The following is a 14,639-nucleotide window of genomic DNA, read 5'->3' on the forward strand; positions in this document are numbered from 1 at the left end:
TCTTCTGGGCCAAATTCTGCTTTCAGGTACAGTCTCTCTATCAGTCTGTCTTGGGTATTTAAATAGCACTTATCACCATGGTATTTGTGCAACTGGGTTTGTAGGTTGTAACTAAAGATAATTTTTTCCTCAATGTCACCTGTAGAAGGGAATTGAAGTGGCTTGAACAGAAATGTTGGAGGATTTTCTTCCTCACACCATGATCTACTGAATTTAATTCCCTGCTGTGAGTGTTCCAATTGAAAATAGGAAGAGCAGTTAAGGAAGAGGTAAACCAAGACCTGCCCAGTTCTACTCCCATTTAAAGCAATACAAGTTTGTTGTTGACCTCAGTAGAAAGATCAGAGCCAACACCATGTGTTTTTGGCAGCTAATATATAAACACACCATGAGTATAACCAAGTTTCTCAATGTACTCAAGGTGCATCTTTGCCGATGAATGTACAGCTTGGAGTGCACTGTTGTGCTAATAAAATGGTTGGAGGGGGGGGCAAAAGCAAATGATTAAAGTACAATAAATGTGAGGGGCTGCAGCACCTAGTAATCTGAGTACAGGCCTGGGAGCCAAAAACTTCTGCATTCACCTGAACAGCTGTAGCCGATTATGACTTCCTGACCCAAGAAACCTCCCTAATTTAGATTTGTGTATATCCTTGAATGCAATAACGAAGCATCTTGCAAAACATTAAAATCTCTGCTACTACTGATCTATGATTAAAGCTGATCCGCAGAAAATTATATTTCATTCACACTGGTCCCCTGCAGGTTTCAATTCATGGGCCTTGCCAAAACAGACTGCTGCTAAAGATTCATGGAGCCACACTGGCCCACATGTTTTTGGACTATCCCAGGACACAGTTCTTTTGGCTAGAATAGGTAGGAGGATTCATATGATAATGGCTACATTCCTAAAAATTACCTCCCAGAAATGTTTTGAAAACACTCTAACTGAGAAAGTTTGTGTTTTTAGATCAGTGATTGTAGCCAAACAGTTTATTGCTTAGATGAAAGAGCAAATGGTCTCTGGGGATAGATGTTTTGCACAGTAATTTGGCTGACCTCGCAGCTAACAAGCAGATAAGGTTTTGAAGAGGGACCTCAGACAAATTTGAAAGGATTTTTTCTAACTTTTTAGAAACCTCTGATTAATTCCTAGTGAATGGAAACCAAGATGTTGCTTTTCTTTCCTCTCCCTGCCCCACTTCCTTCTCCTTTCTCTTTCCACCCATTCCTTTACTTTTTTGTTTTCTGCCTCACCTCCTCCCACCCCGGCGGTTCTCCCCTTATTTTGGGTTGGGGGGAAATATATTTTTTTCAGTAAAAATATAAATTGAAATACTTCTGAAATCTAATTCTGGTTCTGTCATTTTTAACTTTGCCTCAGTTTTCCCCCTCACTAAAATGGGACTAATAATAATCTCAGTGCCTATCTCATAGAGGTGTTGCAAGAATGAACTATTTATAAAGTGCTATAACTGTCATTATTTATTAATCTACCAAATCTACCAAATAAAAGTTTTATGCAGACATAGTGAACAGCAAAGAAAAATCTGCTCATTTTTTTCTTGACATGCAGACCTTTTTATAAATGAATTTCATACTGGTGAAAGTGCTGGCTTGGCAGCCTTGAAAACTGAGGACTCTTATTCATACAATGAATACTACAGAGGTGGCAGCAGTACATGCTTCTACCACGTTGCTCCACTTATGTGACTCAAACCCAGATTTAGAGTCCACTAGCTGCGTAAATGTGGTTCAGACTCAATGGATCATTCAGTTCTTGGCCTCTGTTGAGCCCAATTGGTGGCACAAGTAACATTGGTCCACTAGAAATGAGACACTACCCCCTTTCACAGAGGCCAGTAAGCAACCATCAAATGGCATCAGCTTTTGATGATGAGCACTGCCCTGATGAGACTTCACTTGTTATAGATGAGCCTTTTAGTCCCAACTTTTAGGCTTGTTACACCAGCTCATACATCCTGCTCAATCCACTGTATTAGTAGTTGCTCTTTGAGCCAAATCCAGCCTGGTATAAGCAAGTGCAACTACATTTATCTTTTTTTTATGCTGTCCCTTATGCTTGAAACAGCCTCTTGGGCCATGTCTACTAAGAAAGAGATCTTTAATTCTTAAGAGCTGATTTGTTCAAAGAGTGGATCCCAGCTGTTTTTTTCCCCAAGTATTTTTATCCTGAAACTGTTTTAGTTTGGGTACTGGTATCATTAAATGTACTGTACTTTTTGGCTTCTGTGGTGGGAGTGGAAGGCAGAAGCGGTGGAGCAACCCAATATGCAGTACAACTAACTGCAAGCAATCGAAAATCATGAGTTAGGCCCTCAAAATGATGAGTTTGGCTTAAAAACCCAGGGATTTTTTTAAAGGCTTCTTTTTATTTGCCGTCTGTTTTTGAAGCATTTCGGTTACACTGGGGTTAGCTTTTCTCTGCAGCCCTGAGAGTCTCTTACATTCATATGACTCCAGGAGCTGGGGCTGTAAGAAACCCCCACCCCAAACATCATGATAAAATGGTGGAAGTTGGCAACAAACTCATCTTTGCTTCCACCTATCCTGTCCGCCCCTCTCCCCAGAGAACTGCTCCTCTTGCCCCCATCGCCTGTCCTGGGGCTCTCCACAGTGGTGCCGAAGCACCCCAGCCCAGCTCAATGCCCCCAACCCGCCCATTTGAGACTCGGGGGGACTGCCAGTGTCCCAGACATGTACAGGGGTAGAGACAAGGGGCTACTGTGCAGGTCCCTCTGAGGACTGACAAGACTCAGTGCACCTAATATGGCAGGGCCCTGATGTTTTCCCTTGGGGGGAGAGGGGGCCGCCGGCAGTGCCTCCCTTCAGGAGGCCCCACAGGCTCTGCGTTTCTACGGCAACAGGCAACAAACAGCAACCGCTCGCGCTCCTGTGCCGCAGTTTAAAGGATCTCGCGAGAAGACGAGGATCTCGCGCGCGCTCTCGCTCTCCCTCGCGCCCGGGGGTTACCATGGAGACCGGGAGACTCTTGGCCTAGCCGGGAGGCTGCACTGGGGGATGGGGAGCTCTTCAGGTAAGGGGTGCTTGAGAGATTAAACCTCCCTTGTCCTGCTGGGGAGACGGGGGCTGGGAGAGTGAGCCCCCCCTTGTCCTGCCAGGGAGGGGATCTGGAGAGAGCGACCCCCCTTTGTCTTGTTGGGAGATTGACACCCCCCCTTGTACTGCTGGGGGCAGAGGGGCTGGGAGAGTGACCTCCTATTTCTGCTGGGGGGATCTGGTAGAGTGTGCCCCCCCCTCCTTTGGTCCTGCTAGAGGCTTGTAGAATTCCCTCCCCATCTACTTCTCCTTATAGTGGAACCTGGCTGCTTCTCATCATTTCACTGATCCACGAGCCTGATTAATTTCATAAGCCTCCTCCCATTTCTCAGCAAAGGTGCAAGAAGAGCAGAGAGGGCCCGTGTCCTGGTAATAACTCTGGGGGGAAATTGCGCCATGGGAAGAGCATTCTCAAGTGGGCTCATGGCACTCTGCGTCCATGACATTCGCACCATATCCTGTATGATACATGCAGTCCTTTGAAGTGTCCTAACATAATGAAAAGGAAGGTAGACCTGACACAATAAACTCACAGAGTGCAATGTGTTTTGATTGCTTCTTTACAAAATATGAAAATGTTGTAATCCACAATAGGCACAATAGATGCTGGGCCATCAGTGCAAATCAGCGAGACTCTGCTGTCCAGAATCTAGGTTATGGAAGAAACACTGCAAAATCACAGCTGTGGTCTTCATTAGTAGTTTTCAGTATGGTCATTGTCATTGGTTTTTTTCAGTTTCTGGAGTTAGAAGCATTTCATAACATTTCCTTTAAGGCCCTGGTCCTGCAGATGACTCTGCCTGGCAGATCCTTGTGCCTGTGTGGATGCCTGTGGGAGTGTATTATCCATACACTGACCTGATGGCTACTTAAGTGGAAAGTTACAGCAGGCCTGGTGGTGGACACCGGGTCAAGTGAGGCTGCCTACAGGGAGCTGGAAGGTGGCCACTTTCACTCAGGCGCCTCACTGGCGGCGAGTTCCGCGGACTTGGCCGCCATCCACTAGATAGTAGAAAGTATCCAAGGTCGTAAACAAGAAAGCTATGTAAGCTAAGAAGCTACCAATAATATGTAAGCTGTTCCCATGCTAAGTGTGTGAAATTATATAATAGCCAATCAACAGATGCCATTGATGTCAGTGTGACTGTGCAGGCACAGGGATCTACTAACATAAGTCACTTACAGGATCAGGTCCTATGTAGTTGGTTTTTTGTTTTTTTTTAAAGCCTTCAGTAAGGAACAATATTTCTCTTTAATGGTATGATGGTGATCTGGATTTTTAAACTGATTTTAAAATATGCCTGTTTCTTAGTGTGCTTTAAACAGTTTGTCTTGAGATTTTAAAATTAATTTAAAACAACCTTTTCTGTTCCTCTGTTTATTAAGGGTCTTTCAAGGACAAAACTACCTACACACAGAAACCCAAATCCATCCCAGAGCCAGTGCTGGGCCTAAATTTAGGGATTGGGAGAGGCAATGAAGACAAGGTGTTTTTCCTATCCAGGGATTGCCGGGAATTGCTCTGACACCTGGCACAGATTAAAGAACCATGGGCAAGTCAACAGTACAAAATTAAGTTGACTGAAATTATGTCGACGTACAACCACCGCAGTAATTAAATCACTTTTGGATGTCCACACTATGCTCCTTGTGTCGGCGGTGTGTGTTCTCACCTGGAGTGCTTGCACCGATTTAACTGTCAACGTGGGGCATTGTGAGACAGCTTCTGAAAGGCAGCAACCGTCGATGTAAGCAAAGCAGTGTCTACACTGACACTGCGTCAACCTAACTACATTGGCCTAAGTGCTAAGTGTAGTAGGTGAGTTACATAGGTGGGAGCTACATTTTAATGTAGACACTTACAGAGTTAGGTCGACCTCTACTGCCATATGTAGATCTAACTCTGAAGCATAGACCAACTTGCATGCCTGCTGGAATAGCCCTTTGGAGTATTGCAGAAGAACTAGGTAGGCAAGTTCCCTCTACACCCAGGGCAATCCTGTCAAATGCACAAAGTAAAGAAAGCACTAATATTTTTGTTTCTCCTAGCTTTAAGTTATAGTAATCGTAACACATTCTAATGATATAAAGGTGCAAAATTTTCAGACCTTTGTGTAATTTTAAAATTGATGGTGTCCCTTTAAAGATTTAATTTTCTTGCTTCTCCTTCTCCCTCCTCTTCCCCCAAGTTGGTACAAGGAAATTGTTCTGCAAACAAGCCAAGAACTGAGCATTTTGTGACATGGTGCTGGTGGGAGCAGTGCGTGTTGTCCCCAGTGGGAAAGTCTATAGGCAGATCTTCGATGATGAGGTACAGAAACATCAGAGGCTAAGACAAATTTATTGTTTGTTCCTACTGTTGTGAATTTTGTAGCGTTAGACCAGAGATGAATTTGTACCTTTGGATTTTTGGTTTTTTTTAGCAGAAAATAATTTTAATATCTTCAGGATGCCCTTTTGAGATCCTGCTATGTGTCTTTTGAACCTCAGAATGTATTTACCAAAGCTAGAATTTGCTATGTTAATGACATAGCAATGATGGATAAATTCAGAGTTTTAGTTTGCCAGATTCAGAAGGATTTGGCTAATGTACACAGCTGGTTTAATTTTTAAAAGGAAAAATCAGCAGGCTTAGTGGTTGGAGCATGGAACTTGTAGTCAGGGTTACCATTTTTCTGGTCCTGATTCTGCCACTGACTTGCTGTGTGACCTTAAGTAGGTCATATAACCTCTCTGTGCCTCACTTTCTCCATATGTAAAAAATGGCATGTTCTTACCCATTTTGTAAAGAACCTTGGATAAAGGATGTTATGTAAGTGCAAAGAATTGTTTATTATTTTATCTCTTATTCAGCCACTTTTACCCCACTTTTTTCAGTGCAACTTCTTTGATTTTCTCTGCCTTCAGTGGATTAATGAGAGTTCTAACTCCTTGATTATGTTTCTATGAAGGTGCACTTAGTACACTCTTTGGAGGAAATGAGAAACAAGGCAGTGCAACATAAGTTTCCTATGAACAGTGGAAGGATTCCTGTGGTTAGGGACTTGGAAATGTGTGCTGGAAAAGGACTGTTATCTCGTCGCCAACATAAGTGGGTTGAAGGAATGCCCAATGATGACTTCACTGAAAACCCAGTGTTGTACAGGTATAGATTGGAAGTATACATTTATAATTATAATTATATATTGTTATGGGTGGTTGGGTTAAACCTCTTTGAAACTAGTGGGTATAACAGCCCACTATCATTATCGATAAATGTAAGAAACAATTGAGCTCCTTAATGGAATCAGATAGCTGAAACAATAGTTACTTCCACCCAGAACAAAGTCACATTAAAGACACATGTGGGTGGAGGGGTGTTGTTTGGTGGAAGTGTGTCTCTCTCTTTGTGAGAGAAGAAGAAGAAATAGCAGAGAAGCTGGGAGAGAAGGAGCAGAAAGCCAAGGATGCAGCCAGAACAAGCACTGGAAATGTGGCCCTGAGAAATGCCTAGAGAAAAAACTTTTGGTGTAAGTGCTAGCTGGAAAGGGGCTTGGAACTGTGGTCAAAGAAACTGTCACCTGCTGTGTTGAGGGAAACAGGACTTCATACATTCTTTTGTAAATAAACAGGATTGCATCAGAGAAAGACTTGATTCCAACATCACTTTCTCCTCCTAGCCAGAACAACCCACTAGACCCCAAATTTTGGCCGTAGCTGCTTGGATCAAAAAGGGGTAACAATATGTATTATGACTAGGGGCGGTGAGGGTTTGAGCATGGGACTGGAAGCTAGGAACTCCTGAATTTTAATCCTGGTTCTGGCACTAGCTTTCTCTGTAGCATTGAGCAAATTACTCAACCATCCTGTGACTCAGTTTTCTGAGCTGTAAAATGGGGTAATACTGACTTACTGCACATGGATTTGCGAGGCTTAATTAGTAAATGTTTGTAGAGGGCTTCATATTATGGTTTCCCTTTTTAAAAGGTATTGTACTCCTTTTTTGTTTAAAACAGTCTAGAACTATGCACAGTTTTTCATTAGTCTTACTTTAAATTGCAGTTATTTTTAGAAAAGTGACTATGTAAAAAGGGCTCTTTGCTAAACAGATTAGCGTCTTGTAGGCCTTTAAATCTTATACACCTATTAACTAATACAAACAAAATCTCACTCCTATTAGACCATAGGAGTAAATCAGCTTTGGAAGAATGAGAATAGCATCTGTTTTGCTTCATGCATCCTGAACAAAGTGTCTGCTAAATTCTAATTTCAGAATCTCTATTAACTGTCAAGATGTAAGAGGGAGAGAGGTCATAGTTGGATTTGCAGATCCTAGTTGGAGTTTGCAGTGAGCAAAATAATATTTGAATTTGTAAAGTATGAATACTGTATCTGGAAGATCCCTAAAAGAGAACAAATATGCTGTTCAGAGTGTAACCATAGCCATGACCAGAAGTGGAAGTAAAATTAAAATCCATGTTATACAAAGATGACACCTGCCTTACAGAACTGACACATTTTAAACCCTTTGTGAATGGTTTCTGTCTCCAATGCATTTGTAAAACATGTAAGAAATATTCCTGCTGACAAATACCTGTTTCTGTGAGGAAAGTGAGATCTGTCCTAACTGAGAACTGGACATCGCTCCCATAGCAGAATGTGAGAAGATAATAGTTTTAGAAGTGATGCAAACGGTTTAGCCAACTAGTGTTTTCTTTTTACCCTGGTGCTGTAGGGTCCCTGTAGTGTTAATTCTGAGAACAGCCACATAGAGAGATGCATTGTGCCCCCACTGAATGGAAGAGTCAGCGGGCAGAAAAGTGTTGTAGTTTCAAGTACTTTTGCCTAAAGCTTGCCTTTTTTTTTTTTTTTTTTCAGATTGCCTCTATAGGTAATATATATGTAAATGTGGGATTTGTTGCTGTTATGTGAAGTTTTGGATTGTTTTTAATAAATGAGCTATGATAATTAATTAATTTGGTCTACTTCATCTGAGGTAATAGCAACTTTCATTTTGTGAAACACTAGCCCCTCCAAATTCACTAAAGTTATGGTGATGCTTATGGTCATTTAGATTTCTTACAAATTAATCTAAAAAAATGTGAAACAATGCCTTTTGGAGATCCCTACATTCCAAGGTACAAGATTCTTTCTTGTATGTCATAGGTCAAGGCTTTCATTTGTTTCTATTTCAGGGAAATTACATCATTTCGAAAAGCTAAAGAAAGTGAAGATGTGATTGCAGCCCGGGAAGTCAGAGGCCTCAGTGATTTCATTAGTAAATTTTACTAACTTAATCTTAAGTAATTTTTTATGATTTTTTAAGAATTTTCCACATGGAGAAGAGGGAGTAATCACAGAAATGTTTACTGTATTATTGTATTTGTTTGATCACTCAGAATTTATAGACGTGGAGTCAAACTCAGCTCTGGTATAAGCAAGCACAAGTCCTTTGATATCAGTGGACTGATGCATATTTATACTAGGTTTGAATTTAGTAGCTTGTGTGGTTTTGTCCATTACAGAAACAGGTTAATAAACTCCAAACAAATTAAAAATCAATATTTGACTTTCAAATCACCATTCTTTACAGTACAGTATGTACTTGTAGACTTTCTGTGATATGAAAAGCATTGTATTACAGTTTCGTAAAAATGTAATGGGTAAATATTTATCATAGAGCTCCCACATCTCACATTTAGTGTCTCCTACAATTCATATCTTTCCAGGATCTCTGTCCTTTCTCCTCTGCAAATATTCTCCGAAGAATTATGTGATACTGCATTAATAATGGTTCAAGGTTCCCTCTGGGTTTTTCAGTAAATAACTTTTGCAGGTGTGAAAATTAAAGACAGTTTTCTAGTGGCTGGAGCAGGGGAATGAGAGTCAATATTTCCTGGGTTCAGTTCTGTTTCCTTTACTACTTGGCAGGTCACTTAATGCTTTGGCATAATTTTCCCCATCTGTGAAAATGGATTTAACTTCAATTTAATGGATTTAATTTCACCTACTTCACAGAGGGAATGTGAGACTTAATAAATATCTGCAAAGTGTTTTGATATCATTGGATAAACAAGACTGTATAATTGCATAGTACTATTATGATCTGTGCCCTTTTGTGTTGTGTAAGGCTATGGATCTTTCCTGCTGCATAAAGCCCAGAGCTCTTAGTGTTGATTTAGTAATGCATTGGTGGATACATTACACATTCTGCAGCAACACTTCCAGTCTGCATCATCTTTGTTTTCTTCATTGGCAGTTCCTGAGAAGACAAACAGCAATATCATTGAACGCCTCTCAGAGGGCAGACGAGGCCGTCATAATGAAGCAGTGGCTGTGCTACAGCAGGAGTTAGGCTGTATTGGGAAGGTGAGACTCTAGGTAGTCTGGAGTGTTATACAAGCGTCAAGACCTAGTACCCAATATCTGACTGATATACCTGCCTGTTTTAGGAAATGGAACCATTCATTCTGGAGCCTGGAACACTGCTTTTAGCAAAACTGTCAGAATCTGATAGAACAATTGAACTTCTGTTAAAAAAGATTGAAAATGACACTGATCTGGAAGCCTTTTCAATCAAAGTAAGGGAGTGTATTTGATTTAATCTAATTCTGTAGCTCAAGCCCTTGTCTCTCCTTTTTTTGTTGCCATCCATATATATATGTACATACAATGTCTCTTTCTATCTTCTGCTGCAGTCCATACTTTTCAATTTTAGTTTTTCAATGGGACTGACATTACATTTCTTCTTACAGAGTTTTGGAGAGTTATGGAATGCCATCTCCCAGGAATCCTTGTACAGAAGGCAATGGATTAAAGAGATGGATGAAACCTTAATCAAGCTTGAAGTGGCTCGAGCTCAGAAAGTAAGCTAAAGTTTGAATGGTTATTAATTCATTGCTAGATTAAGGATTTGCTCCTAACCCTGGGTAAGGAGTAGGAAGCAAATTGCTCCTTGGGGGTAGTATTCTGTTACAGGTCCTGAGATTATTGCCTTCCTTTGCTGAATTATCCTGTCATTCTCTACCCACCTACACAGGTAGGGACAAATGTGTACCATGTTCACAGTCCCTGCTTCCCCTCCCCCCCAGTACCTGCAGCAGAGACATGAAGAGGCCATGCAGGTGTGTGTCAGGTGTCTGATCCTTCATTATGCATCTGCATGGTTGTTTAGGGTAAAGCAATGCTCAGAACCTAAAGTATTTGTTAGTGTGCAAATAAATCACCAGTACTGATAACTTCTGTGTGCTATATGATTTACCAATAGAAATCTCTTTAGAAGGGTTGCTCATCATTTATTTATTTGGATTTATAAAATGCTTCACTCTAGGCACGCATGCAAACCATTGCATACAAAATACATACCAGTATTATAGTCTGAAAAAATGTCCATGACAGAATTTTCTCAACCCATCATGACTGCTATTTTTCTTTCACTCATGCTATATCTTTCTCAACTCACTTATTCCTGAGGAACCTGGGAAAAGTGAGAAGTCTAGCTGTAATGAGTCGTTCACTGAACAACATGACAGAAACAAGTAGACAAACAAACAAAACCATCCTTGGCATTTAAGTACCCATCTTCTGAAATATGTTAGATCTCCTGTAGCATTGCTAGCAGAGGTGCTGGAACAATTTGTAGAGTGGGGGTGCAGAGAGCCAATGAACCAAACTGTAAACCCTGTATATGATGGAAACCACTTCAAGCCAGGGGATATGGCAGCACCCCCCATCCCTACTTCCAGCACCTGTGATTGCTGGTGAACAGTTTTATTTCAAGCGTCAACATTTGATTATCACTTGGTTATCACTTAACCTAATTGTTATAATCTGATAGTATACAACTCTATTTTGTCAATCTGTCATACAAACCCTATAAAAAATTAAATACATTTTTATTATGAATGGTGTTGTGTTACATGTATCAGGATCAGTCATATAGCTCCTTGTATATAAAAACCATGAAGCTGCTCTGTGCATCCGTTTCCCCATCTGTAAAATGGATATAATGATTTTACCCATCTTTTTAAAGTTCTTTGAAAGCTACAGATAAAAAGTGTGGTTTAAGTGTTTAAAGAGGAAAGATGATTTAGTGATTAGGGTGCTAGCTAGGGATTTGGGAGACTTAGCTTCTGTTCCCTGCTTTGCAAAAGACTTCCTGTCTGCCCCTGAGTGAGTCACTTGTTGTCTCTGAGCCTCAGGTGGCTGTAAAGTGGGGATACTCATATTTCCCTCTCTCATACTGGGGTTGTGAGGATAGTACATTAAAGCTTGTGAGGTGCTCAGATGCTATACTAATGGGACACATTTAAATACCTTGAATGGGTAGTGTTATTATCACAACACCTCTGTGATGTAGGGGGAATAATGCCCCCACTTTACAGATGGGTAAACTGAGGCTCAGAGAGTTACATGAATTATCCAAAGTTACACAGGACGTTGTGACAGTACCAGAAATAGAGCTCAAGATTGTTTGACTCAGTCCTGTGCCTTAGTGACAAGACCTCATGCTGACGGCATGTACAGCAGCAAGAGGCTTGTGTGCCCAGTGCTGTTTAAACAGGGCCTGTGATTTGGCTGTAAATGTGTACTAGAAAGTTGATTCACATGTTTGACTTGGCTTGCAACCTGTCTGTGGTGATCTAAAGGGTGAGGTATATTAAGAAGCAGTTGATTTAATAAGGGTGGTATCAGATATTTTAGTTACTGTGTTTTATTAAAGGTGTCAAATTTTGGAAGAAAAATACGATTGTTTGGTTTTTTAAAGTCATATATCCAGCTCTGAATCTGTTTGTGTTGCTGTATTTCCGTCAACTGACTTTTTTTTTAAGGAAACAAAATATCTATGTCTTATTTCAAATCACTTATCTTAAGAAATACTGACTTTGCAGCTTTTTCTTTTTTCTCTTTCCTTTGTTTTCCCAGATAAAAGATTTACTGAAGAAATATACCAAAATTCTGGAGGATATTTCTTATCTCTCACCCTCTGATGTTCACAGGTTCATTCATACTGAAGCCATGGTAAATCTTTCATATTGATGTGCAGTCATTCATTTGTCTGAGGGGCTACAGAGAAAACAGCAAGATGCAGTACTCCCTGTGTGATATCATGGGTGATTCATTTTCTTGCTTTTTTAGTCTGGAAGTGTTGTTCACTCTTCTACCAATCTTTCAAACATATCACACCTACTTAACAATGAAAATATACAAGAGCTAAATCATCATTTCTCATAACTTTTTTCACCTGCAGTTCCCTCCATGCAGGTGATGTCTTATCTCTCTGACGTACATCAGTATTTTCCACTACTCAATAAATCATTCAATTCAGAAACATGTACTGTAGGTTCATTTTCCATACCGCATTACTGTCCATTAGGGATATAAAATGCCCTTCATTTTTAACATGTACAGTTCCCTCAAGCTAAGCACTGACAGTGTTATGATCAAAATCAGAACATTTGCTCACTCATGTAATTCAACTGGAAACATTGTGTGAAAACTTTTCTTTCAACATCTTTTTATATTTATAGCATTTACCTTACTGGATCATACAACTGGGCCATTATGTCTAGTATGTTGCCTCTAAGGCTGTGCCTAAGCTGGCAGTTTTCAAGAAATCTCCCACTGTTGCAACTTCACAGCTTTGGGAGAATTCCTGACTGTAGACAAGATCATCATTGTCTAATACCTGGTGCATCAGAGACAGTCTAAAACCCTCCCAAAGTGCATGTGGCTATTGTGCTATGTCTGAATCAGTGACTGCTGGATTTGTTCAGTGCTGTTGCTCAAATATATCAGTCATCTCAATTTCAGAGCAGTGTTCTCTATTATACAAAATACTCCCCATTTTCCCACTGTCTCTCTAACAGTCTTTTCTAGTTCAGTGAATTGTGCTGAATTTAAAAAAAAAACTATAGCTGTCAAATTTTTGTCTGATTTGTGCTGCCCTTTATTCCTGTTTGCATCTTCCAATACACAGATGATAAACCAAGCCCTATTAGCCAATCGGAGGGCAATAGCCAAGTTGTTTGTTAATCTGATGGAAGCAGACCTGAAGAGGGAGTTATCTCAATGGCTCAAGTGGCAAGAGAGGGTGAAGGACTGGAAAATCATACAGAAGGACTATGTGGTTCGCAGTTTCAGGTCGATAATTCTGCAACCGATTTTATTTTGTAGCAGGACTAAAACTAAATGACCAGACCCCATTTCTGTTTCTGTTATAAAATGCTGTTTGATTTTGTTCCCTTTTTAAAGCTAACAGTGTTCTGGCAATTATGCTGGCATTTATGCTGCTTTTTAGTGCCTGGGGTTAAATCTCTGTGGTTCAAAATAACTGTTAGATGTCAAGGTATTATAGATTGTCCCAAACATATTTTTACTTCAGTGGTTACTTGTGTTCTGCAGAGAATTTATGGCAAGCAAGGAGGTACAGGAACCCACATCTGTAAAAAGAGACTTGGAGAACATGATAAAGGACCAGATTTCACTTAATAAAAAGAGAATGGAGCTTCTGCAAGTTATTTGGTATGAAACGAGAAACAGAAAAAATAAGAGTTTCTTGCTATAGTGAATAATGGACCTGATTTGCCACTGTAAAGTGGAGCAATACAGTACTCAATGAACCCACAAATTTCTTTTTAACCTTTCATGGGTGAAGGAGAAAAAGGGGGGACAATTGTACCAGGACCCGGAATGCAGGGCCACTCTAAAATGTCAGTAACATCTGTGTAGATAAAGTGAAATGGAAGTGGGTGGGGACCCAGCGAATATGATATACCAGGCCTCATATTTATCTGAACGGGCCTGATGTAAAAACTCTGAAGAGTAGAAGTCACTGAAAGTATAATATAAATAGTGGCAACTCAGGTGAATGGGTATGTGAAAATCCGATAACCCTAACTTTGCCTGTCTGAAAAGTTTGAGTGCCTCTCTTAGGAATGGTGTGAAACCTTTATATAGTAATTAATCAGCCCAGGAAAAAAAGGAAATCTCATACTATATATCTGGGACTCCCTCCATTCTAAAAGAGAAAAGTAGGTATGCGTGTAACCTCTTAAAATATTGTAATTTTAACTACACAGATAACAATTCAGCCATTTTCCAGAAAGCAGCTTTTTTTCCAAAATTGCATTCTTATCTATGGTTTTGCCTTGCTGATTTGGCTGAAAATCTGTCTTTTAACAGACAAAATGTGGAAAAGCAATAGTGCTATTATACTACTTCACAATTTTAACCTATAGAGAACTGGAATGGATTATGTATGAATTTGTGTCTCTTGTTTCCTATTTTGACAGTGATTTGTTGCCTCCAACACATTCAAAAGCTGAGATAAATGAATGGTATGAATCTCTTGTGGCTTTAAATAAGTATATAGGTAAGCAAGGAATTCACCACAATGACTTAGGATTCGAGCAATCGTTTATTTCTAAGGTCATGATTGAACTGTACCATGTGTCTGTACATACATATGCTGCCCTCCTCTTGGTCTCTTAGGTGTTTTTTTCTCTTTAGAATGAGAGAAAAAAATTATCTAAAGTGATTCCTTCCTCTGAGCTTTGCAGTATGCTTTGTCTTTTTAT

At 40.1% G+C, this 14,639-nt stretch overlaps 1 protein-coding gene across 1 annotated transcript in view; it reads left to right on the top strand.

The window, feature by feature from the left end:
* Positions 1 to 2,947: 2,947 nt before the first annotated feature.
* The window catches only part of CCDC180 (coiled-coil domain containing 180), a 41,274-nt gene continuing 29,582 nt past the window's right edge, over positions 2,948 to 14,639 (top strand). The window contains exons 1-11 of the mRNA XM_067541886.1: positions 2,948 to 3,058; positions 5,271 to 5,392; positions 6,033 to 6,226; positions 8,256 to 8,338; positions 9,320 to 9,429; positions 9,513 to 9,641; positions 9,816 to 9,926; positions 11,986 to 12,081; positions 13,040 to 13,203; positions 13,465 to 13,584; positions 14,355 to 14,434. Coding sequence (XP_067397987.1) covers positions 5,324 to 5,392; positions 6,033 to 6,226; positions 8,256 to 8,338; positions 9,320 to 9,429; positions 9,513 to 9,641; positions 9,816 to 9,926; positions 11,986 to 12,081; positions 13,040 to 13,203; positions 13,465 to 13,584; positions 14,355 to 14,434 — 1,156 coding nt within the window. The 5' untranslated portion in view covers positions 2,948 to 3,058; positions 5,271 to 5,323. The remainder of the gene's footprint in view (positions 3,059 to 5,270; positions 5,393 to 6,032; positions 6,227 to 8,255; positions 8,339 to 9,319; positions 9,430 to 9,512; positions 9,642 to 9,815; positions 9,927 to 11,985; positions 12,082 to 13,039; positions 13,204 to 13,464; positions 13,585 to 14,354; positions 14,435 to 14,639) is intronic.

The sequence above is a fragment of the Emydura macquarii genome, unplaced genomic scaffold, assembly GCF_026122565.2.
Source record: "Emydura macquarii macquarii isolate MOO-44397 ecotype Brisbane River unplaced genomic scaffold, CSIRO-AGI_Emac_v2 contig_691, whole genome shotgun sequence".
Classification (NCBI taxonomy): Eukaryota; Metazoa; Chordata; order Testudines; family Chelidae; genus Emydura; species Emydura macquarii.